The sequence below is a fragment of the Dromaius novaehollandiae genome, chromosome 11 (genome assembly GCF_036370855.1).
Source record: "Dromaius novaehollandiae isolate bDroNov1 chromosome 11, bDroNov1.hap1, whole genome shotgun sequence".
Lineage (NCBI taxonomy): Eukaryota > Metazoa > Chordata > Aves > Casuariiformes > Dromaiidae > Dromaius > Dromaius novaehollandiae.
In genome coordinates, this window is record NC_088108.1 from 24,834,239 (window position 1) to 24,857,195 (window position 22,957).

At 43.9% G+C, this 22,957-nt stretch overlaps 1 protein-coding gene across 1 annotated transcript; it reads right to left on the reverse strand.

Annotated features, from left to right (window-relative positions):
• Positions 1 to 4,797: 4,797 nt before the first annotated feature.
• LOC112989741 (transmembrane protein 182-like) lies at positions 4,798 to 22,667 on the reverse strand. Its single transcript, XM_026111074.2, has 5 exons — positions 22,515 to 22,667; positions 19,970 to 20,087; positions 17,531 to 17,629; positions 14,582 to 14,719; positions 4,798 to 5,753 (listed from the first exon to the last, which is right to left on the reverse strand). The coding sequence occupies exons 1-5, from the start codon at positions 22,665 to 22,667 to the stop codon at positions 5,524 to 5,526; spliced, it is 738 nt and encodes a 245-aa protein (XP_025966859.2). The 3' UTR covers positions 4,798 to 5,523.
• Between the last annotated feature and the right edge of the window lie 290 nt (positions 22,668 to 22,957).

A 22,957-nucleotide genomic window follows, 5' to 3' on the forward strand; every position in this document is an offset into this window, starting at 1 on the left:
TAGCAGATGAGGTTTAAGCAGTAATAAAAGCTTCAGCTCTTAAAGCCTTCATTGCATCGCACGGCGTCTCAGCCCCGTTTCCGAATGGTTCAGTGAACGGCTTCTCGCTGCCCGTGATTGTTAAACAGAAAGAAAAGGTTTTAAAAAACATCCGAAATAGAAAAACAATGACATTCTGCGACTCTACAGAAACATTTCTGAGGGCAGGTGATGTGCTTTGCCAGGGTAACGTCCCTATTCGCTGAGTGGGTTGTTCTTTTCGGCATTTGTTGCATTTTTAATGTAAGCCACGCAGAGAAATGTTGGAAAATGAAGAGGGAAAATATAATTAACCCTGTGTTTTTCGCACAGTGGCCCTTTATGTTACTTTATTTTTATTTTTTCTAGTTTTCACAAAGACATCCTTCATCTAGTCAGCCAAGGTCAGACGAGATTTTTTCTTTTCCTTTGCAATCCCTAAAGCTTATGAAGCTTCAATCTACTCTTCCGTAATCAAACGTTTAATACCTACCGTTTGGGTTAATTAGGATGGATTCGTTACGGCGCTGATAATGAACGCTGCTGCAGCATCGTAGGGGTGGCTGCAGAACACTTTTTCACATTATTATTTCTTTTTAACAGCAAACATTTACGCAGTTGCGCTGCTTAAAAAGTGGGGTTTTGGCTTCGGCCAAGCGTTCCTGCTGCAGTAACGTCGGTATTTCAGGTTCACGCGGTAAGAACAGCACCGTGTTCATCACTGCTCCCAACCTAAACGCAGTGCAGCATGTTGAATGTACCTCAAACGCAGGCAGTGCCTGGGAAGAGGAGAGGAGCGGCTTCTTGGAAAAGGCTGAGATGCTCCGGTGAGGATCCAGCGCTGGTTAGAAACGTGCATGGACCAGCAGCGGGAGAGGCAGCTCCTCCGATCCGCTCTGGTCACGGCTAGTCGCGGTGATAGCAGGACCCTGCGTCCCAAGAGAAAACGGGGTGACCGAATCCGGAAACAAGTACATTGCTTTAGACAAAGTTTTTCAATTCAGATGTTTTTTAATAAGTAGGAGAAATCTGCTTCTGAAATCTCAAGTACTTGAAAGGCTAAAAATAGATCACCGGAATAAATAAATTAACGCAGAAGACAGGAGTGATGCTCTGCAGGCATCAGGGATAAAATAAATTCGCCGAATTCGGAGTGGTGTTCTAGATAAGGGCTCTTTGTGCTGCAGCATGTACAGCCTATTGATCGCGGCATCGAGGCGCTGCGCACTCCTGTAAAACGTACTCTAGCTGATACGACTTAATCCGGGAATAATGTACAGCCTGGCGCAGAAAGCATGGAGCTAGGGTCTATTTACTTACTCATTTTAATTTTGTTTGTGCTTTGATTTGCTGCATCTGTCCCCGCTCCCACCGGCTCGGTGGCTGCTCCCCAGCGCTGCGTCAGCAATTCCCCAGCCGCGGCTGCTCCGGATGACGGACACGGGGTTAAATCTCCTGTTTTGGGGCTGGCTCGTGTTACCTGGGGGAAACGCTGCTGTTCTCTGCCACAGCCCACGTCTCCATTAAAGGTCTCATCCACGTGCCTGGCCGAGTCCGCATTCGCTGCTGAGGACAAGCGGGACCCTGAGCTCCAGCGACCGGCAAGTCCACAGCGAAATCCTCAGGGAAGTAGCTCAGAGGTGGGTGCTCTCTCTGCAGACATCCACATTTGGGCAAACGAGCCCATCAAGGCGGTAAAAGTTTGTTTAATCACGATGAAAACATTACCTGTCCATATAGTATAGATTCTTCTGGAGAAATAGGAAAAATAGAAAGTTTTGTGTGGGTCTTGCTGGGTGAAAGCATGCAAGCCATGGTGGGGAGTCGATATGCCTAACAGGGATTAATTTTGGTTAATTTTCCCTTAACCTCCTCCATCTCCATCACTCCTGGAGAGCAAAACCAAGTCCTGGCATAAGCTGTACTTATGCTGCACGTGAAATAAATCTCTATGCTCAGCCTCTTGCATGTACGTCAGTGGCCTCTGCCGCCTTGCTCCGAGCCAGCTCTCCTCTCATCCCGCCCGTCCCCTCCAGCCCGGCCCCGGGTCCTTGGTCCCGGCCCCACGACGCTGTAACCTGGTCCCTGGCCCCATCTCCTGCCCGGAGCCCTGGCTCGTTGCTTGCTGCGTCCGGGAGCATCGATGGACCCAGCGCCAGCACCAGCTCTGCCGTTGCGGTCAGCCCCGGTGGGATCTCACCCATGGGTGACGGCAGATATCTACGTTAGTACCTGTTTGCTCAAGAAGACAACAGCTCTGTCCCATAGTAAATGGTGTTTTCAGCCTCATGAATCAAGTTGGTGACCTGCCCTGAAGCCGCTCTTGTGTCTTCAGCCCACCAAGTGCCTTTGTCCATCCATCGATAATAGTCCTTTCTTAGACTAATCAATGCCTTTTTTCACCAAAATCAAGCCTCTTAATCTCAAGACAGGCAGCCTCTACTACACAACACTGCCTCCTGACTATGATCCACAGAGCCTGTATTTTGACACCCAAGATCATTAATATTTCCTACAGACTGTTAAGTAAGTAGCAAATAAAGCAGGAAGTGTCCCAGATGTTGGAAAGAAAAAATGGAATTATTCATTGCTTACTAACGTCAAATGCTAATGTGAGAAAAGCATCCTTGAAGAAATCCTTGACTAAAATTCATCAGTGATATGAAATCACTGTTTTAATTATGCATTTTTGAATGTATTAGTCCCTGTTCTGATCTGACTTACAGATGTTTAGCAGTGCTAAGAGTCTGCTGCAGTCTCTGGAATTACTCATGATTTACATTGACAGAACTTGGATCAGAATTAGGTCCCTGTCACTAGTCTGTAATAGCCTTTCATCGAACGCCTTCACATTCAACAGATGAGAGACTGTGGTTTCCATAATTTCAAAACATACCATTGAATCCATCAGCTTATTTTTGAAATTTCCCCTCCAGAATCAATGATTCTTACAGAAAATTTTGTCTGCTTAAGCTGCTTTGGCCACTAGAAATTTGAGACCAAAGAAACTAGACTTTTTCTAGTCCAGCAAAAGGATGCATTTGGTCAACATGCTGGCTATAAATGTTGCATTTTAATACAGGTACTAACTAAAACTTAATTGTTCTACTCTACAATCTTATTTTCTATATCCTTATTGATGCAGATTATCACAGTACACTCATTAACAGAGTTTTAAAAAAGCCTTTGTTCAAGAATGATTCAAAGTTATGCGTTTTTGGAAATAGTGATTGAGTTTTAAACTACCGCTTGTTCTAGAGCTGATCCAGAACGAGCAAGTCTCCGGGGAGGGTTCCCTCCCGACGGCGTGAATGTATGATCAAGCTAAACGCATTGCATAAATGCCTTGATGGCATTAAACTAAATTTTTTAAAGAACAGATGGAGAAAGTTAATAAATATTTCATTCTATAATATAAAACTCACTTCTGTATTCACAACTTCAGGGATCCTTAGTTTCACAGATATCAATAAGTCTGACGGATTTCTTGCTGCATTCTCATACTTCTGCCCTGGTGTCTCTTATGGGATCATCATTTCTGCATGCTTGGATTGTTTTATGGGATCAGTGAGAGGCAAGCGACTGTAAATCTTGACCTCTTCTGCTCCTGGATTATATACTTTTATTCTTTGTGACCATAAGTGTTCATCTCTACACCGAATAGATAATTAAATGACAAAAATTATTCAAAAGCAATTTATAGTGAGAAATTATCACTTGAAGAACTGATGGGGCACAGGCATAAAGCAAGGAGATACCATGAAAAAAGCACTTTAAAATTGCCAAATAAAACATTGAAATATATGTGCATTTGTAAATGCCATGAATCATCTATTCACTGGGAAAAAAAAATGTGATTTTTAAGTGTATATACCAATTCTATTCAAACAAAATTTCCATTAATGGAAATCACTGTGAATTTTACTTAAGAACTGCTGACCAAGCCATACGAAAGACGCAATCTTTACATGTGAGAATTACAATTTCTCACTGCATGTATGCCATGAATCTTGCAAAAGCATAATTAGAACTAGCTCCAAAAGGACAAATGCCAGACTTGAATAATATTTCAGGAAGAGAATTAACAAACTTTTTTATACTGTCAACGGTTTTCACTGCTTTCTAGAAGAAATTTGCATTACATTATTAATTAACTATACTGAGTCAGTAGTATGACATAAAACTTAGACGATATATGTTTAGCACAAACTGTGACATCCACGAGTAAAGCGTGTATTTTCAGTAAGTATGATTTAAAATTCACGCAGATCAGTTCAACAAGCAAGGGCCCAAGAAACTTCTTCAAAGCACTAAGATCCAACCTGAAAAACATGACAAAATCAAATCTTGTCACTTCTCCAGTGATTTTACAAACCTCCAGATATACAGTATAAATTGCTTCACCTCCTTGTACCTAAGTAGTTTTGCATGGAGTTAACGTGCATCACTCTTCGTAGGAGCACAGTAGTCTGTCAGATACCATGGACCTGAGCAACTGAAGGAATTTAAAAATACCTAAATGGCATATACAGGTTGTCTTTTCAGAACTGTCTCTTTTTCTATGTTTATAGAATACAAGAGGGTCCCATTCCAAGTTGGCTGATAGGTACTACCATAAAAAAACTAAATAATAAAAAATGACTATTGTTCCCATTCCCTTTCCCCCAACGATGACTGCCTGTCAGGCTTCGGATTGTGAATCACCAGAAAACGGAATCCTCAGAAAAGATGGAGCATGCAGTAACATGGTATCTTAAAGAAATCCTAATTAATTAAGTGTTATGTTTCGTGCCACAGAAATGGTTTATTTGTGAATTGAAAGTTAGGCTCAGGTACATTTATATCTTCAGAATCAGGGCTTTTAATGACAAAAAAAGTTTCTCGCATTTCCCGACGTGCCATTAAAATGGTTGTGCTTTGACGCCAGTTAGAGCGAGCAAAAAAAAAAAAATCATCCTTAATTGCTTTTCAGAAATAGACACTATAGTGTACATCATCACGGCCAGGTTCAGTTACCTCCTACGAGAAACAAGGATGCTGGGAGCGATATGAAATTCCAGGTCTCTTGAACACGTGTGCGGCCCCAAGCCGACAGGCAGGCCGAGAGTAGTGGCTGGGTCACTGCAGTGAAGACTCTGCCTTGGACTGCAGAGAAAATGGACCTAAAAACTGGTGTCTAAGGCTGGATACCAATGTTTCCACACCGGGCGTCTGGCCTTTCCCATCACAGGGGCAGGCTAGCTACAAAATCCATAAACATGTCTAAATTTCTCCAAAATGTAAAAATTCTGAAGCTGGATTTTCAGCTCAGAGCTGGTTTTGAAACATCAGGATCTGTATGTCCAGTGCTCCAGCCCAACCCTATTTAACAGTGAATTTAGTCATGCACCTATGCTGTCAAATATAGCTACAAAAAAAAGGTCTAGTCCCCAAAGCTTGGGTGTATTTCATTACAAGGAGCATCACTGGTTCCCTCAGAGGCTTTCTCAGCATCGCAACTTTCTCTTACTCCAGGGACTTCATAATGTCTCTGCCAACGAGATAGAAGAGCAGTCCGGACAGTAAAGCCAGGGGCACCCCTGCAGCAGCAAACATGAACGACCACCCGTAATACACGTGTACGGGCACCTCGTCCATGCACCTTTCGCTCCTCTCCAGGAGAATGTACTTCTGCAGGTCAGCTGCAAACTCCTTCCACATCACAAACAGAAACACGAGCAGCAGAAATAAGCATCCTAGAGAGAGAGACAGAGACCAGTTATTCTCAGACCGTAACCAGCACATGAAATATAGAAATCACATTGAAAAGAGACTGCGACAGATTTCCATCTATTCTTGCAGGTCCCTTGCATTAAAACTTAATGATGCAATATTCACAAAATTGCGCTTCAAAGTCCCGTGAAAACCAGACCCACTCTGCATGGGAGAAATCCACCGCTAACACGATCTGCTCCTGAGCCATCGGCACGCACAAGTGATGCCACATGCTCTTGTCACCGTGATGTCACCTTCTGACTTTGCCTGCTGGGCTTCCTGGTCCCACAGCATTCCTGAGGGCATGGTTACAGCTGGAGGTGGTAATGATGAAATTTTCAGAAACATGGCTGATCTTCACGATATGGGTCCACATTGGGCTAATTCTGGATTCCCATTTTAGAGATAGGTTGTTTTTTTTGTTTTTTTTTTTTTCCTAAGATGAGTTATAATAAGACACTAAGACTTACTTTCTGCTTTACCAAGAGGAAAAATCTACTACTCCAAGTCCTGTCAGATCCAATTTCCACCAGAAATGCGAAGATATGGGGATTTGTTCTGCTGGTGGCAAGCTTTATTTGGCACAGAAACTGCTCTGCGCTGGAGCTACGCCCCAGCACCGGGCGAGCGAGCAGAATTGACGGCAGACACCGGAGCGGCTGCTGCAGCCCGCGGGAGTTTCCCTTCGCCTCTTGTGTTACTCTTCCTTAAACCCAGCTTTGCAACCAACTATTAAAACACATGGCAGGGAGTACAGATGATCCTATTTCATGGAGAAATAAAACATAGTAAAGTGGAACAGGCATATAGCCATGGTGTATCAATCTCAGATGAGCTATTTAATAATAGAATAATAAACAGCTTATACCATGCGGCTATGAAGTCGTTTTACGGCACAACATTGGCAAGTGATACTCTGTTCTCCCTCCTCTCCACCCAGATGCAAGAACGGCAGAGGCCGCACTCAGCTCTGAGCCGCGAGTTCAAGGTCAAGGTCTCGTTTAGGGAGGGTGAGGTCTTGCGAGTCTTGCAAGCTGCCTCTGACCCAAATAGCAGATCTCTCAGGGGACCCACCAGTCTCATATTTCCATATTCACACATGTAGAAGACTTCATGAGGTCAGCTCTTACAAGAAGAGTTCAGGAGCATCTGAAAACCACATGGAGAGCACACACCTCCCCAACCTCATGCTGCCCAGAATGGATTATTTATGGACTTAGATATCTTAATAGGAACCTTCTTTCCCCATAATTCAAAATGATGATGATGATAAGAGGATGCAGGTCTAACTCCCCTGTATGAAACAGGTGACAAAAACTAGTGCGGTCCCAATATTCTTTACTGTGTCACATTTAAGAATACATGCAGCACATTTAAAAGTCAACATGTATTAAAACGAAATAGCGATGGTGTGATGACAGATCTGAAATTACTCCAGTAATGTCTGATATTGCTACTTCAAAAGTAGAACCTCGCTATATTTAAACATTAACCATATAACATGCATACATATATAACACATATATATGCATACATATATGAAAGAAATGCAACATCGCAGATAATATTTTTATACTAGAAGTGAACAGTTCCAAATTAATTTAACTGGCAAGTTACCATATAGTTCTCTTGGGGTGTTACGTCTTCTGTTGCATTTAATTTCTCCCTTTGCAGTTTTTTAATGAAAGGTAGCTGGTACTGTATTTAATTATTCTTCCCGGCAGCTTCTAAACTAAAAAAAGTCAGCTTCCATGCTGAGCAAAGAAAGCAAGTAAAGTTTGACATTGACATATCTGCTTAGCAATGGCAGTTCCTGAAACCCAGGTCAGAGAAAATATGTCAGGGCTTAACTATGTTTTTTAATCATATAAGCAAATCTGTTGTTAGAAACCTCTGCTTCACATCTTGTAGCCTAAAATGAGACTCATATGAAGGCATAGAGGTTTCAAAATATTCTGCAATTAATCCTCACCATATGTTGTGCAAAAGTTGAAGCTCCCTAGCCTGAACTGTCATGTCTATTAAAGTGTCTCCTATATCCTAGGACTTGAACTCGAATCTTAATAATCAAGAATTTGTGTAACCATACAAATATACTTTACATCCCAACACTCTGTTATTTCAGATAATTCCCCCTTATATAGAAAAGTCCTTACGTTTACTGAAAAGGCAGGCTAGGAGTTAAATACCAGCTGTTGTAATATTTGAATGTTCACTGAGATTTTGATACCACTTGAAATTAAGTGCACAAATAAATATTTTACACTTAATATGATAGTTGTACACTTAAAATACCAATTACTCTACTATAAGAAAATGATTGAATATTTAATAGTCACATGTTCTTTACAAAATACAATATATTGATAAGAAGGCAATTAAGTCTTTATTACTGATGTAATTTAAAATTAAATTAATTAGATAGCAACTGAACCTTGAAAAGTGCTCTTTTAAAGATCGATTTATATTTCATTAACTTATAATACCTACTGTAATAGACACAAATAAAAAAGTAGTCCCTGAGGGACAGAGGACATGGGTACAGTACATTCTTTTCTAGAGTTTTTTTCCATCTACTTTTCTTTAAAAAAACAAGGTTTTTTTGTGCGTGGGGGGAACTATTGAAGCCTGTCCTACATCCTTACAAGACCTGTTTGCAACAACCCCCGCTCCCCTGGTGTCTCTGATGACCTTGCCCATGCTGGATGCTTCTGGTTTGCCTTCTCCCTTTGGGTTCACTAAACCTCCCAGTCCTCTACTTACTTCTTTTGAGGAAGTTTCCCAAATGTGTTGGTGCTACCTGGACCAGCATCAAGCCAGAAGACAAGCCACTCGAGCTCCAACCATACCTCTGGCTGGGGTCCTCCACAACCTCTATCCCCTGTAAAGCTTGGGTGAAATGGGCCAGCCCATAGGAAAAAAAATCACTGGGCCAAAGAAAATCACAGGCAGGCAGAAGATAATTTAGTCCCAGGACAACTAAGACTGCCTAAGTCTCATTTATTTAGGAAATCGGACTAAAATCTATCTGCCCAGTTCTTAATTATAAAGGTGAAGGGACGAAACGTCGGTGGCTGCTAGCGCAGGAGCCCGGAGACACGCACGAAGAGTAGGGTGGAAATCACGCTGGGGTTACCAACGTGCTGATGAGCGGGGAACCAGCCCCTTCGGTCCCCCAGGAGCAGTGCCAGACCTCAACACCACGGGATTTATCATTGAACAGGCACTGGAGGTGATGGCACAGCCACAGCGACGGGATCTAGATTAAGAACACTTTAACGCTCTGTGAAAATGCCACAAAAATGTAAATTAAGCAAATTCGTCTCTAGAAAACCTACAGCTGAGGAAGAGGAGTCCCCGGGATTTACAGACTCTCAGCAAGGAGGAAAGAAAGTAAAACAGATGAGTGGAATTTAAAAACAAAGATGGAAGTGCTGAAAGGAGAGCTGATTGAAAATTTGGGGGCAAAATTTTTCAACAAAAAAACACTTGCTTGGAGCAACGAAAAGTATTCACAAATGTGTCTAAAATTTGTAATACTTTCAGGCATTAAAAATGATCCATTTGCAGTGAGAATATCAGGATGTTTCACTTTCCTATTTTCAAAGTAAGTATTTGGCATTTTTATTTTCAAATGATCTTTTATCTTGAATTTTTCATAAACTTCTGCTTTAAATGTCTTGCTTTACCATGTCCTTTTGGGGGCTTTCTGTTTCAGTAATAGCTGAAAGACATGTTCGTTCTATTCCAGCCACAAATGGCTTTCTATATACATAGATAGATTTCGTCTTGGTCAGCAAACTGAAAAAAAAAAATCTATATTTTTTTGCACAGCTCTACTGAGAGCCCAAACTGGAGTCAACACAGCTGCCCCAGATGCTAGCAGAGGGAGCAGAAAGGTCACGGGGACATTGCATTCTTCAGGTTTTAACTGCAGAAATCAAACAGGGATGAATAAAAATTGATCAGACCTAGAGTCTTGACATTTACACAGCTACTGTAACGCCATAAAGCGCTTGAATAGCTCAAGATGAAGAAAAGAACAGGAATAGGTGTTGTGCCGAGCAGAGGAGCCACTCTGGGGTCAAGCTAAGGAAGCGACCATAGTATATGGAGATTGTTTTGCTACAGATGAGCTTTCTGCTAATAGCTAAGTGTGGAGACAGGCTGCCAGATGAAGAGGTTGCTAAGGCAGGCAGAAACGTCCTCCTGCAGAGCAGATTGGTGTTGTCTCCGCCGCTGCGCGTTGGGTTTTGGTAAGTGTAAGCGACAGGCTTGTCAAACGAGACGATCCCTACGTTCCTCCTAACAGCTCTGTGGTTTCTGCTGGCTAGAAAATTAGCAAAGTAATCTCTTTCTTTCTCTCCCTTTCCCGCTTTGCCTCTATTCATTAGGCTGGTATGGAAAAAATTAACTGTGAAACTCGGGCTCAACGCTGATGAGGTCAACGGCATCTTCTGGGGAGGGGCTAATTGCGAGAAAATTGAAGCGGGTTATTAAATCTTTCTCCTTTGTACACGACTGACTCCATCTAGGGGCTAACGGCACGACAACTAACCCCCGGCGCTCAATCTTCCCTTTCCGAAGGAGACTCGCACCTTAATTGTGGATAAATTGGAGTCTGTCTTTTTCTTTCTCTCACTTTACATCCTCGTGACACCTTTATAGCTGCTAATTGTAGGGACAGGTGAAGGAACTCAGTCTTTAACTCTTATTCTGAGGAAGCTACTGAACTTTCATATAATCTGCTAATTACAAGAAAAATGAACTTTGACCATTAGCGACTCATTTGCCTTTCTCACGAGTTGCCTCTTAAAGATGTTAATAAAAAGAAGAAAATGGAACTGTGACCTTCAGCAGTCTTTCCAGAAATGTGAGCTTTTGCGGTACGAGAAAAGCCCGAGAACTGCCAAACTGGAGAACTCTTGATTTGGGAAGAGGAACCTGAGCGTAAAATTCAGCAGTTTCCAGCCATAACACTATCAAAGAGGCTTTTTTTTTAGTGTTGTAATCAGCGAGCGTTGAAGAGCAGACCGTTCGCAGTATTCCTCGCACAGGACCCTTGCACTTCTCCTGAAGCCCAGGAGCGGTTCGCTGGTGCCGGTTGCTCCCTGGAAACGCTCCTCTATCGCAGCAATCTGGTCTGCGTAGGCAGCTGAGCAGAAATGAGAGCACACCTGTGTGTACCACACAACTGGGTATGGCCTAAAAAGAGCATTGGGATCACAGTGGCTGGGAGAAATATAGACTATTTATTTAATCATGCACATGTGCTTTCTAGTATAAGGAGAGCTGGTAATGAACTCCTGTTTATGCTGCTTAACGTTACCCAGATATCTCACTGTTGGCTTTGAAAAGTCCCTGTATGTTCATCATTTGTTTTTTGCTTTCTCCAGAATATCTTCCTCCCTCTTGTCCAGGTTGTCAGGTTGATCTCGAGTCATTTCTTCACTTAAACCTATGGCTTTGCAGCTGATCCAAGCTCGTTACAGCAGCACTGCAGGCTCAGTAATTCCCCCAGGTCTGGAGGAAGCATATTCTTACTTTTAAACTTGGTTGCTGAAATGCCCAAAGGAAACAAAAACTGAGGAGCACGAGTTCAGCAAAGTGGATTCATCTTAAGAATTTAAACACTGTTTCTAGAAGATACAGCGTTCACCCACACTCTTGGTGTCAAGGTAATTATAATTAATCATACTGTCATCTGCCTATTGAAACAAGTTAAAATTAGTCAGCAGGTAGTGTCTTTCTTCCCGTTGGAAGCACTGAAGTGAAGTCTGAGGTGTCAGATGGTAGAAAGGCAAGGAACAGGCTCGTTATTTGCTCATGCATTTCGGTCACTTTTGGAAGCAGCTTGGCAAGGATCAAGGCTTAGTTGGTGAAATAGTTGTACCAATGCAGCTAGCAGTAAATATCAGGCAGGATCTGACTGTATTTCCTGAGTCACCCAGCGGAGGAAACCAAGGGAGATGGCTTGGTTTTCTGGAAAGAGCTCCCAGAAATACCACCCACTGAGGGCTACATTTGTTACGGTAGCTGGCAGACTATTGGGTTTGTCCTTTTGCAAGTACAGTAAATAAAGGGCATCTTGGAAAGAAAACCCGAAGGAATCTGACTGAGTCATAAAAACTTCACCCTAACACACCGAACCCCCCCCTACCCCACCAAATGAAGGGACACACTGAAATCCTTGAAATAACCTAGAGCTGGGAGCCCATCGCTACTGCCAGTGCTGCCCTGGAGGAAAATGTGCGCGTCTGGAGCTCCATACGGTAATGAAATGCTCAGTTCCGCAAGTGATAGCAGTTTTGTTAGCTCCACTACCAGAAGACTTGACAGTATGACCATCTATGACTATGACTTGCGATGTCCCGCAGGTCCAGACGCCTCACCCGGATACAGGGCGCGCAGGGAAGTTAAGGATGGAATAATGCTACATTTTGGGGCACCTGAAGAGTTGGTGGCAGGAGACTCCGGCAGTCTTGGTGCCCAATCTCACCGTCTAATGGCCAGACAACATCTGTGCTCTACAAAGTGCCGATGCTTTCACACTTCCTCAAGGAGAGATCATTTTCGTAAAGGAGGTTAATTAACACTGACCTATGGGCCACGGTTAGAAGACAACACACGCTTTCTCCTGTATCATCACTCCACCTTCTGCTGGCCGAAGGAAAGGAATGGCTAGGGAGCTGAAGCTGTATCAAACCTATCGTTCCCACGGCTTATACAATTATGCAAAATATTTTTAGAAGAGATAGCAAGAAAATACGCATGGAGGGATGCATCCCCAATATAGCAGAAAGTCCATTTCCAGCTGGATGCTGAAGTTTGAATTCAGGATCCAAAAAAAAAAAAAAAAAAAAAAAAAATCAGTTGAAAGTCTAAGTGAACCTTACTGAAAATGCCAAAATAATATTGAATTCTTTTAGCTTTCATTTAGACTGAAAATATAGCAGTAAGTCTCTTCCAACTGAACTTATTCTTCCTAATGATAGTTAATAACATTGATTGGTGCTCAGATTGAAACTGCATTAATACAAACTCTATTTCAACAGCGGCATCTTTGTCTAATGCCAAGAGGTTTATGTGATGCATAATCAGCTCTTCTAAAAAGTGTCAAATTCGATGTCCCAGTCTTTTAATCAAAAAGAAGCCGAATAAAGTGCAAAAATAATGAAAAAATGAAATACAGTGATTCAACATTACTCTACTTTCTTTGCTGTGTGATATTTTACTTCAAATTTTCTTAAAAATCTGGCCAGTGCCAGAATGGAAGAATTCTCATTTTTTTCCGTTTTGGCAGACGATGTAGTGTTTTGAAGAAGTAGTGCTTTAATTGGTGTAACCACAAAGTGTCAAATCTAAGAGAATTCAAATACTTGGCCCCAACCTCACAACAACTCACTAGAAGGCATTGGGATACCTAATAGGGGTTTTGTAGCAAGACTTCTTGCATTCACAGATGGAATTCATATGTGTAAAACCACATAATATTTACCTTTAAAAAATTAAGCTCAAGCAAGCATTTATTAAACTGTATATGAGAGAGATAGGCAGATACCCACAGGCTTGCTAGCCCTTATTTCAATAACTAAAGGCCTGGAGGCAAACGGAAAATTGGACAAAATGCAAAGTGAATTAGCAGAGGCAGGTAGGGCCACATTGATTTAGTGTCTTCTAGATTTTTTAGACAAATAGATAGATGTCATCTAGCTTCATTTGAACAAGCAGCACAGCTGGTGTCACATGGATAATTATTAGTACATCTGGAGGAGACAGAGATTAGGAAAGCAGCTATAAAATGGTTAGGGAGCTGAATAACGGTGAAGATAGCAGAAGGTAATAATGTAAGGGCATGGTGGGTTTGGAAGGAGTTTAAAAGGAGTTCTTCCAGGGTCAATTTTCAGACCTCTCTTGTTAAATATTTTCATGGACATTTTCGGGGGGGAAAACGGAGGCATACTAAAAGCTAAAACTGGGAGTAAAGACACTGGCTCTTGTTTGATTCCTGCTGTGTTTGAGGAAGCAGGGCCTGGTGCAGGGTCTCTAATTAACTATAATTGTTTCAGAGAAAGGCCTGACTCTATGATGAAGGTCTTCATTTGGTGTGAAGTTCATCTGAGCTTCAACCTTTAACTGTTGAGATTGCAATGAAGATGTTTTTCCTAGTTTCAGCCACAGTTATAGATCAACTTACAGTTAAACTAGTTATCCATTCTCAAAAAGCGAAAAGGAAAAAGCCCAAGTTATAGAAAATGGTGATAATTCAGTGGAATAACTTGTGATGTTATTGGGAATAATGAATACACATCATTTTTTAATTCATTTTCCTGCTTGGATACTGCTTTATCTTTTCAGATTAGATTGAATATGTCCTCCAACTTTAAATCGTTGGGGATTCCCTCCAGAGTTGTCAGCTCTGCCAGATGCTAAGAAGAAATACAGGAGAGCTCCAGATATGAGGGCTGCTTACAGGAGTGGAGCGTAGCTCGCTGCTGCCCAGGGTCGTGGCGACCACGGACTCTGCTGAAACGCAGAGCTCTGCACTCTGGGCTGCGCGGGAAAAGAAAAAGCAGATTTCCCAAGCCCCAGCCTCTCTGCAACCAAGGAATACCTTGCTCAGGCTGGGTGGAGCACAGCAGTTCATTCCTAGCCGGGGTAGGGGGGGATCATTTATTTGGGAGTCGGCGCGTCTCCGGCAGCGCCTCGTTACCCGCCGGCCTCCCCTCCGCACGCGCCCGTGCACAGAGCGGGACGCGGCGCCGCATCCCGGGCGCCGGCATCCAATTACCGGCACTCGGCAGCTTACCGGCGGCGAGGAGGAATCCGCCCCCGGCTTTGTAGAAGCGGGGCTTGGCGAAGGGCAGGCCGCACAGCAGCAGGAACCCTCCCACCAGGCTGGCGGCCACCGCCACGGTGATGAACGCCGTCCAGAAGCCTCTGTACACTGCGCGGGCGAGAAGAACACGGTTACGGGAAAGGAGAGGGAGCCCACGCAAGCAGATCGGGTTTCAGACGGCTGCGCGAGACGGATGCCTGTAACTCCGGCCTCGGCAGCAGCAAAAGCAATAACCTTGCTGTAACGAGTGCCGGGATTAGGAGCAGGGTCTTGGGTAGAGTTGCTGCTCGTGTTGCGAAGAGCTGTAGCTCGCGTTTTACTAACTCCCTGCAGGGGCATGGAGAGAACATGCCCAGAACCGGTGCAAGTCTAAGTTGCACGGCATGCCCCAAATAATGGGGTTGGAACCAGTGCAAGAGGCTGAAAGGGTCGGTGAGGAAACCATGGCACCCGAGGGTGCAAAATGCGAGTGTAAAGGACACCACGCTTAGCTGTGCCTGTTGCAGAGGGAAGAGCCTGGCAAGGAAGGAAAAAATAATAGCCGAACTTGAAGAGAGAGATGGAATCAGATCATACCAGTTTCCATTTTAATTAGCACTTTTGGAAGGCACCAAGTTCCTGATTCTAGATAAAGTCAGTTGTTGTTAGCTGCAGAGCAGGACTGCACGGAGAACAGGAGCTCACGGTCCCCCCTTTAATGGCCTTGCCGGACTCCAAGTCACAGATCAGGGCGGGCGACGCAGCTGCCCTTCCAGCTGCTGCGTTTTGGGGCTTCTGCTGCGACTCCAAGCAACGGTGCCCGTTAGAGCTAAGCACACGTTGGAGCCGTTTTCCCATCGCTTGGAGTGGGGCTGGGACCACTGATTTCCGTCTCTGAGTTGCCAGGTCTCTTCCCCTCAGTACCCTAAAGCTTGGCCCAGGGCAGTGATCTCCAAGGGAAAACCCGCTGATGTCCTGCTCCCGATTGCCCTGACGTCTCCGGTCCCCTCAGACCATCGCCTCTCGCTCTGCCTGTTGTTTTCCATAAGAGATAGTCGCAAAGACTGGAGCTGAGCAGGAGCAAGCGGGTCGTTCTGAAACGATTCACACTTAAAGAAAGATGACATACAGAAGATACGTTTTTGCTCATTTTAAACCATTTTGTCAGGAGAGCCACTTAGGAAAAGAGAAGTATCTTCAGCTCTCCAAAACCACAGAATCCATTTTCGTGTTTAACCTCGCATCACCCGCTTCTCCTGGGGAGCCTAAGCGGCTGCCGAGAAGGTAGAAGAACCGCGGAAGAGGCGATGGCTGGGGGACCCCTCTTCTTGGATTGCCTCCCGTTCTGCCGTACTTTCCATGTGAATATTGAGTGGTTTAAATTAAGCGAGCCAGGCGCACCGGGAAGGTCCGTCTGCTCCTCCCCGGCTCACGAGTGCCGCTCCGGCCCTCTCCGGCCGCTCCTGCCGCAGCCGCTGGCAGAGGGATTTCGGGGAGGGATTTCACGGCAGGGCTGACAGACGGGGACAGATGGCTCAAGGGCCCTTTATTTGGTAGGGAAAAATTAGTGGGTTTATTAGCAAGATCATTCAGAAACTAGACATCACGACGGTCTCTCGCAAGCGAAAAAACATCCCCGTGCTTCACCTGATTTTTGCTATACAAAGCCTGAAACGGGCTATTCCTTTTACCGGTGACAAGTTTCTCGTATCCATTTTATATTGCAGCATGTTCCCCGAGGCAGGAACCTTACACAGCAGAGCACAAGAAATAGCTACTCTCCCTCAAATGCTCCTACTGACAAATATTTTTTTAATTAATTCCTCATAAAAAAAAATAAAAATAAAAAGGTACTGCTAAAGGCTAAGGAAAAGGTCAAGATGTTTGTTTGTGCAGCATGCCTGCCCTAGATCCCCAGAGGCAACGCAGAGTGATGCACACTATTTAAAGAAATCAATTCATTTCAAAAAAGATCATTGAATTAATTCTAGCTGCTGCCACCAATTTAGCAAATTAAAATTCCTAACAGCAGCTGATTCATTAAAGAACTCTGAAAATACAGAGAAACACAAATAAAAAGGGAACTGGTTGAAAGGAAAGCTCTGCAACCGTGTTGCATTCAGTGCATTAAAAGTAAGTCACTCACTCATGTGGGTCTTTGAGAACCTGGTGTTCAACTGGTTTCGCAATGATTATTTATCTCTTCTTGTAGCAAACCAGCGCTAGGGCTCTCCCGGGAAGCAGACGCTGGCAGGGGGTCAGTGCTGGACTGCCACAAGCCCAACCCAGGAGGAATATTGTCCATCGCCTCCCCGCTTGGCCATGTACAGGCTCTGGGTTTGGTCACGGAGCAGAAGCCCTCTGCCTCGGTGAGCCAGGTGGGAGAGGAGCGGATGGGCTTAGCACGGTCCCTTGCTGCTGGGGTGCCCGGAGGGAAGGTGCACTGCTCACAGCACGGCACATCTTGGACCGGAGGAGAAGACGTAGGCACACACCGGGCACAGCTTGCTCGCTGCTTGGGGCGGCTGGACGAGGCCAGACCATCTTGTAAAGGAGCTTTCCAAAAGCCTTGATCGCACTTTCCCCTTCTTCCCCAAAACAAGGGCTGGTGAGCAGCCGTGCTGCTCTAGAAGGTGCATACGGGGTTTCGCTGTCGTGTGGGAAGGTACAATTTATGGCATCCTTCTCTCTGGCTGCTTTCATCGTGGTCACAGACCCAGCTGCTCCCCTTGCCTTAGCTGTGGCCGGTGGAAGTACCTGGTGTACAGCCACTGCGTGCCCTTAAATTAGGGCACTAAACAGTTTCTGGCACTCTTACACAGACTATATAAAGGCAAATACGTTCTTCTTCTTCCCCACACACATTTGCAATGAAAGAAACACTGACATACACTGATTTTTTTGGAAAAAGAGCTGTTGGGGAACAAGTAAGGACCCTACCTGCAGTTGTATCGTACGAAGGATGTGGAAAAGGTCCAAGAGCAATGGGCATGGGAAACAGGTAGCCATGCATGCAGTACTTGGGATGTGCTTGGCTAGCTGAAAAAGAGTAGAAACAACGACAAAAAAAGGTTGCTTTTATTTTATGCAAAATCAAAGCCGTACTATTCAAATAACAAGTGTCGTATTCTGCAAAACCTACAAAGCAGTCGCAGGGGAGTAAAGCAGAAGGTGAGCAAATTGTGGTTAGAAAGAAAAGAAGGAAGAGTAATGAGAGAGGGGAGATATAACTGGATCCGCGAATGCTACCCAGACTGTGCCGTGTCTTCATAAACCGAGTCTGAGGCAGATATAAATCATGAAAGGAGGAGTAGCTCAAATTAGTGCATGTATTCCCATTGCTATTTTCCTCCAGAAAATTGTCACACTCCCTGGAAAGGGCTAAGATTTTTGGGTACTGGCTCAAGCTACCTTACAAGATCTCTGGTTTGTGAGAAAGGGAAGCACGATTAGAATGGAAGTGTCCCATCAATATTAATACCACCGAGGCTTATCATGATTAACAGTAATAGAATGAATGTTAAATGAATTAATTAATGGTTGGCCACTTATTTAAATATGTTCCCCAGCTCAAAGGAACACTTTATAATAGGTGGACATTAGTTCATGCTAAATTGACTATGGAATACCTATTGAATTAATTATTACATCCATGAGAGCAGCAAATTAATTTGCCGTGATCAATCCTATTATATTAAATACCTAAAGAAGTAATACAAATTTGCTTGTTATCAAAAAGAGTCATTTTACTTCAGGTAACGTGATATTATATAATGTATTTCCATATAATGAAATTAGATGGTAAATTCCCCCTCACGAGCTTTTTTTTTTTTTTTTAATTTCTGTATGAAAAACTTCAATTTTTCTATTGATCAGTGGCAGACAATGTTCCTAAAAGATTTTACAGGGAACAGAGGTTAGGGACTGAGGGACAGTGAGGTTATCTGAAATTTTAATCACCATGGAGTGAATTTACTGTGGGAACCTGCCTTGTTTTCATACAAATCTCCTCCGCGGTCGTGCTTCTCTGCAGCCCCGCGTGCATCTCTTGGAGAACCGAAGCAGCACGAGCGCAGCGAAACCCACCACGTGGGGAGACTTGGGCTCCCGCTGACACGCCTCGGCGAGCCCACCTCCCGCAGACTCGTCCTTGAAAGGACATGTGTCACCGAAAACGGCATCCAGCAAAAACTGCAGGCTCCGGGACGGCTGGAGCGAGCATCGTTTAACGATGCAGGGTGTGAGCGACTGCTAATCGCATGGCTGGAGGCCTTCTGGAGGTCAAGGCTTATGCATGTTGAAAACCTTTGCAGACCTTATTTTAAATCTTTTTTTCCCCCCGATACGTCTCTAGGGTTGTAGCATCCCAGGGAGATGCTGTCCTCTAATTATTCGCCACGCGTTAAGCCAGGCCAGTTGGCTGCTGGTGGGGGCTGGCACCAGGCACTGCGTGTTGCGTGGTGGTTTCGTTTGGTTGCTTTCTCCGGTGTGAGCAGCTGATTCACTGGGCCAAGACCCCACACTTCGTTGCACATGGGCCACCAGTCAGCACCAACTGGTGTCTCAGAACAGATTTCCCCTTTTCCTTCAATTTTTGAAGACATGAATGTGCTTTCAGAAAAAAAAAGAAATTTACATCAATCCCTGTTTGTTCACAGTGAAGTCATCACAAGTGTGATTTCAATGACCTTAAAAAAACAAAACAGGAAAGATCTCTTGAAAAAAGGGGAAAAAAAGATCTTGGGTGCCTAAAAACAAACACGTTTGGGTATGGTTCTCTGTAGAGGAAGTCCTGAGCACCAAGGGAGATTGCACCCGTGAGCATTTAGCCTTACTCATGGTGAAATCAATGAGAGGTGGGAGCATGGAATGCCCTGCTGGCTGAAAACACTAGTATAAAAGCAACGTTAAGGGCGAAGAAAGCTATGGACTCAAATTTAGCAGTCTTTCAGCTGAACTCAAGCATCCAGAGATAATGGGGGAGAGTTGTCCTAGCTGGTGGAAGGCATCATCCCATGAGACTTTGTAGCTGATATTTTAACAGGCAGCGAGTGGTTCCTACATGATTGCAAACAACCCACTCCCCCAGAACAAAATTCAAATTAAAAAAAAAAAAAAAAAGGAGCACAAAAAGAGTGACCCAGGTTTGCTTTTGATGGAAAGATGTCAAGAATTAAAAAAAAAACAAACAAAAATGAAAGGAATAGACAACTTTCTCCTCACCTATGGAAGCCCTTGTTTTACTTGCTGCTATTCAGATTATGACTCAACTCTAAAAATATGACGGGGTGGAATCAGAGGCTCGCGATGGCCGTGCTGACACGAGCCTACAACAGCAATGTGCTCAGGGGAGTTAACAGCAACGCCGGCGGTACTCACTGTACCAGAAGCTCCAGATGGTCCCCACGTCGCCTTCACCGAAGAACCAGCACCGCCAGAAGAAGCCCTCGTGGTGGAAAGTGAGGACCTCCTTTCTGACCTCCGTCAGTGTTTCAGCCTACGGAAGAGCAAAAGCCAGGCTGATAAGGGGGTGATCGCTGCATGGGTGGAATGAGTCTTTGGCCTGGTGGGTTGCTGGCTGTGTTATTTGCTGGGGACCTTCTTGTCGTTTGGGTTGGGTTGGGAGGAGTTGGGGAACGCAGAGGCAGCTGCTTCGCTGGGCTTCCTGCCCTCATCAGAATTACAGAACAGAGCCGAACCGAATGGCCTCAGTAATTTTAGGAAGGAGCCAAGCAACAGTGCTGATGTCCTTCCTACTGCTTATACTCTGCAGGAGCCATGTGTGGCCTTGCTCAATCCCCAGAGGACAACCCAGCTTTGATACTCCTGCTGGGCCTCTTCTAAACATCAGCCCAAAGATTTTCTCCTTTCTCTCCGCCTGCCTAGCCCTGCAGAAGTTGTGTGCAGCTTATGTGAGACAGAAATTACTCTTTGTATATAACAGTCTTCTCATGGACAAGGCTAAGAACATTGACAAATACTCCTCTTCTAGTCAGTCCACTTCAACCCACAGACCATACCTGCAAAAGCAAGATTTAGGTCTTTACAGAAGAGAGGATATTGCAATATAAATCCTGGATTAGATACCAAACACTGATTAAAGCTATAACTAAAAATTTTACCTTTGTCCCAATTTGATAAAGGAGACGTGACTGTCAAAAAAAAATCTGTGGAGGACAGAGAAACTCCTTACAGGATTAGACCCTGCAGCTGTGAAGTGAGGAAAGGAGCTGGGACTCAACGAGGAGGTATTAGATGATACTTCTCTTGCCTTGAAGTCTTCATGCACCAAGTTATGACAGTTTCTGGAGCTCTGACCTGATTCTGCTTTTACTTTCAGAACAAAATACAAACTATGACAATGGCACATCGTCAGATGGATGCCTGGTGACAGTGCCTCTACAGCACATTTAACCACTGTTTGGCAGAAATTCAAGATCATCATTATCTGTTAGGGGTAGACTTTGCCAGTTTAAGAAAGGTTGGAGAAGGCAAAAGCACAACCTGTCGTACAGAACCGGCAACAACAATTCAAGTGTCTGCAATAGGAATAAAATATCTCAGAGGAAAGAATAAAAGCTGTTCCTATTTCTGCCTGGCACTTTTGAAGTCACTCTGCCTGAGCAATAGGCAAGCTAACGCTATGCCAAGAGCACATCTTAACAGCCTGAGATGTTTATTTTGTGTGGTGCAGCATCTCTAATCTCTCCACTTCAAAAGATAGTAGCACAAACAAAAAGCTGGAACAATTAATGTCATTTCCTAAGTGCACAAGCACAGGGCTGCACTGCTCTGCCCGTCCCACCCTGCCACCGCCGGGGTTTCGTTCTACTGCTTGGTACGGTCAAGACGACGACTTCTGCTAGGGGATCCTTCTCTCAGAATTTTTTCCAATAGAGAAAGCAGTTTGGAAACATGGATCAAGCAAACAGCGTCCTACATTTGATTATGAGATTCTGAAACTAAAGACAATTTTTCATGCTGGCATCCCAACGCTTACCAAATGCGGCTCAGCGCACCAGGGAAAAAAATCAAACCTAACTTGACTGAACTTGGAAATGACAAAAAAGACTGTGTAGAACAAGCATCTTTCTGTCATTTTTTAATTGAAACCACACACTGATTGGCACAAAAGTATTTTTGAAGAGCAGGAGGTTCAGGGAACTGGTCTGGTTGTTGTTATTTCATTGAACAGTTAGTAGCAAGTTCAGCTAAAATCAAGCTTTCTAAAAAGATCTATAAATAAGCAATGTTAGAAGCTATCAATAAAATACCAGTGGTAACTATAGGAAACATAACAAACTGTCTCGAAAATTACACTTCCTGCTAACTAACATCCTATATTAAACTTAATTTTAGAATATATAGATCTTTTCACGTCAGATGGAAAGGAATTCTTGTCTACTCTCTTATATGCATTTAACGTTCACTTTTGTTTTCTGTCTGCACTGCAGTCATGTCACTGGAGGTTTAACTGATTGCCAAGTTCTGCACTTTAAAATATGAACTATTTTTAAATGAAGAAACTACAGTGGGAAAAATAGTTCAACAGCAAATATCAGGAGATATCTTTTATTTTTAGAAGCAAATGCTGTCAAGAAGCAAAGCTATTACATTTTTGTTTCTCATTCCCTAACATTAATATCTGCCAGAATACAGATGTGCTGATTTTAACGGTTTCCTAGAGATTACTGCAGTCGGAACGCTAGATACCGCGAAAATGCTGGTTCTGATTACAAAGTTAGCTCAGGCTGAATTTCTACATTAGTGGATCACATTCAATAAGCACAAATATTATCACAGATTTGTAACTGCCAGCACCTAAACTTCAAGTAGTTGTGTTTCCTTCAAGCATTTTTATAGCAAATTGTTTAAATAAGTTAACTCTTTCTCTTCCAAAGCAACGCAAGATTTCAGTTTTTACCTCCCCAGCGTGAAGGGTATTATTTCCATGCTCAAAGACTCCACACGTCTCTGTGGCTAGAAGCCAATAATCTGTCCCGAAAGCGATGAGGAACAGCAAAACGCCCGTCCCGCCGAGGAGCCCTGCCACAAAGGCGGCTATTGCAGCCTTCATGGTAGAGCAGGTAGTCAGCAAAGCCGAAATTCGGAAAAGGAGGAAAGCACCGAAGTAGCCAGGGTCACTGCAAGAGGGGGATGAAGAGAAGTGCTATTTTTGGACCCAGATAAGAATCTTGTCATGACTGGTGTGAGTTTCCCTGGGCGGTGGGAAAAGGACTAATAAAAGCAGATGACCTGGCATAACCAAACAGCTGTGGCATTAAAGAAACATGACAAATAGCTATTGAGACCGAGCAGGAAGATTTCCAAATAGACACATGGCTGCTCATTTTAAAAGAGCAATGC

Coding starts and splice junctions, on each gene's coding strand:
- LOC112989741 (XM_026111074.2), bottom strand. CDS start 22,667: ATGAAGGCTGCAATAGCCGCCTTTGTGGCAGGGCTCCTCGGCGGGACG. Junction 17,630..19,969: donor CATCTGGAGCTTCTGGTACA/GTGAGTACCGCC, acceptor ACTCTTTTTCAG/CTAGCCAAGCACATCCCAAG. Junction 14,720..17,530: donor TTCGTACGATACAACTGCAG/GTAGGGTCCTTA, acceptor TCGCCCGCGCAG/TGTACAGAGGCTTCTGGACG.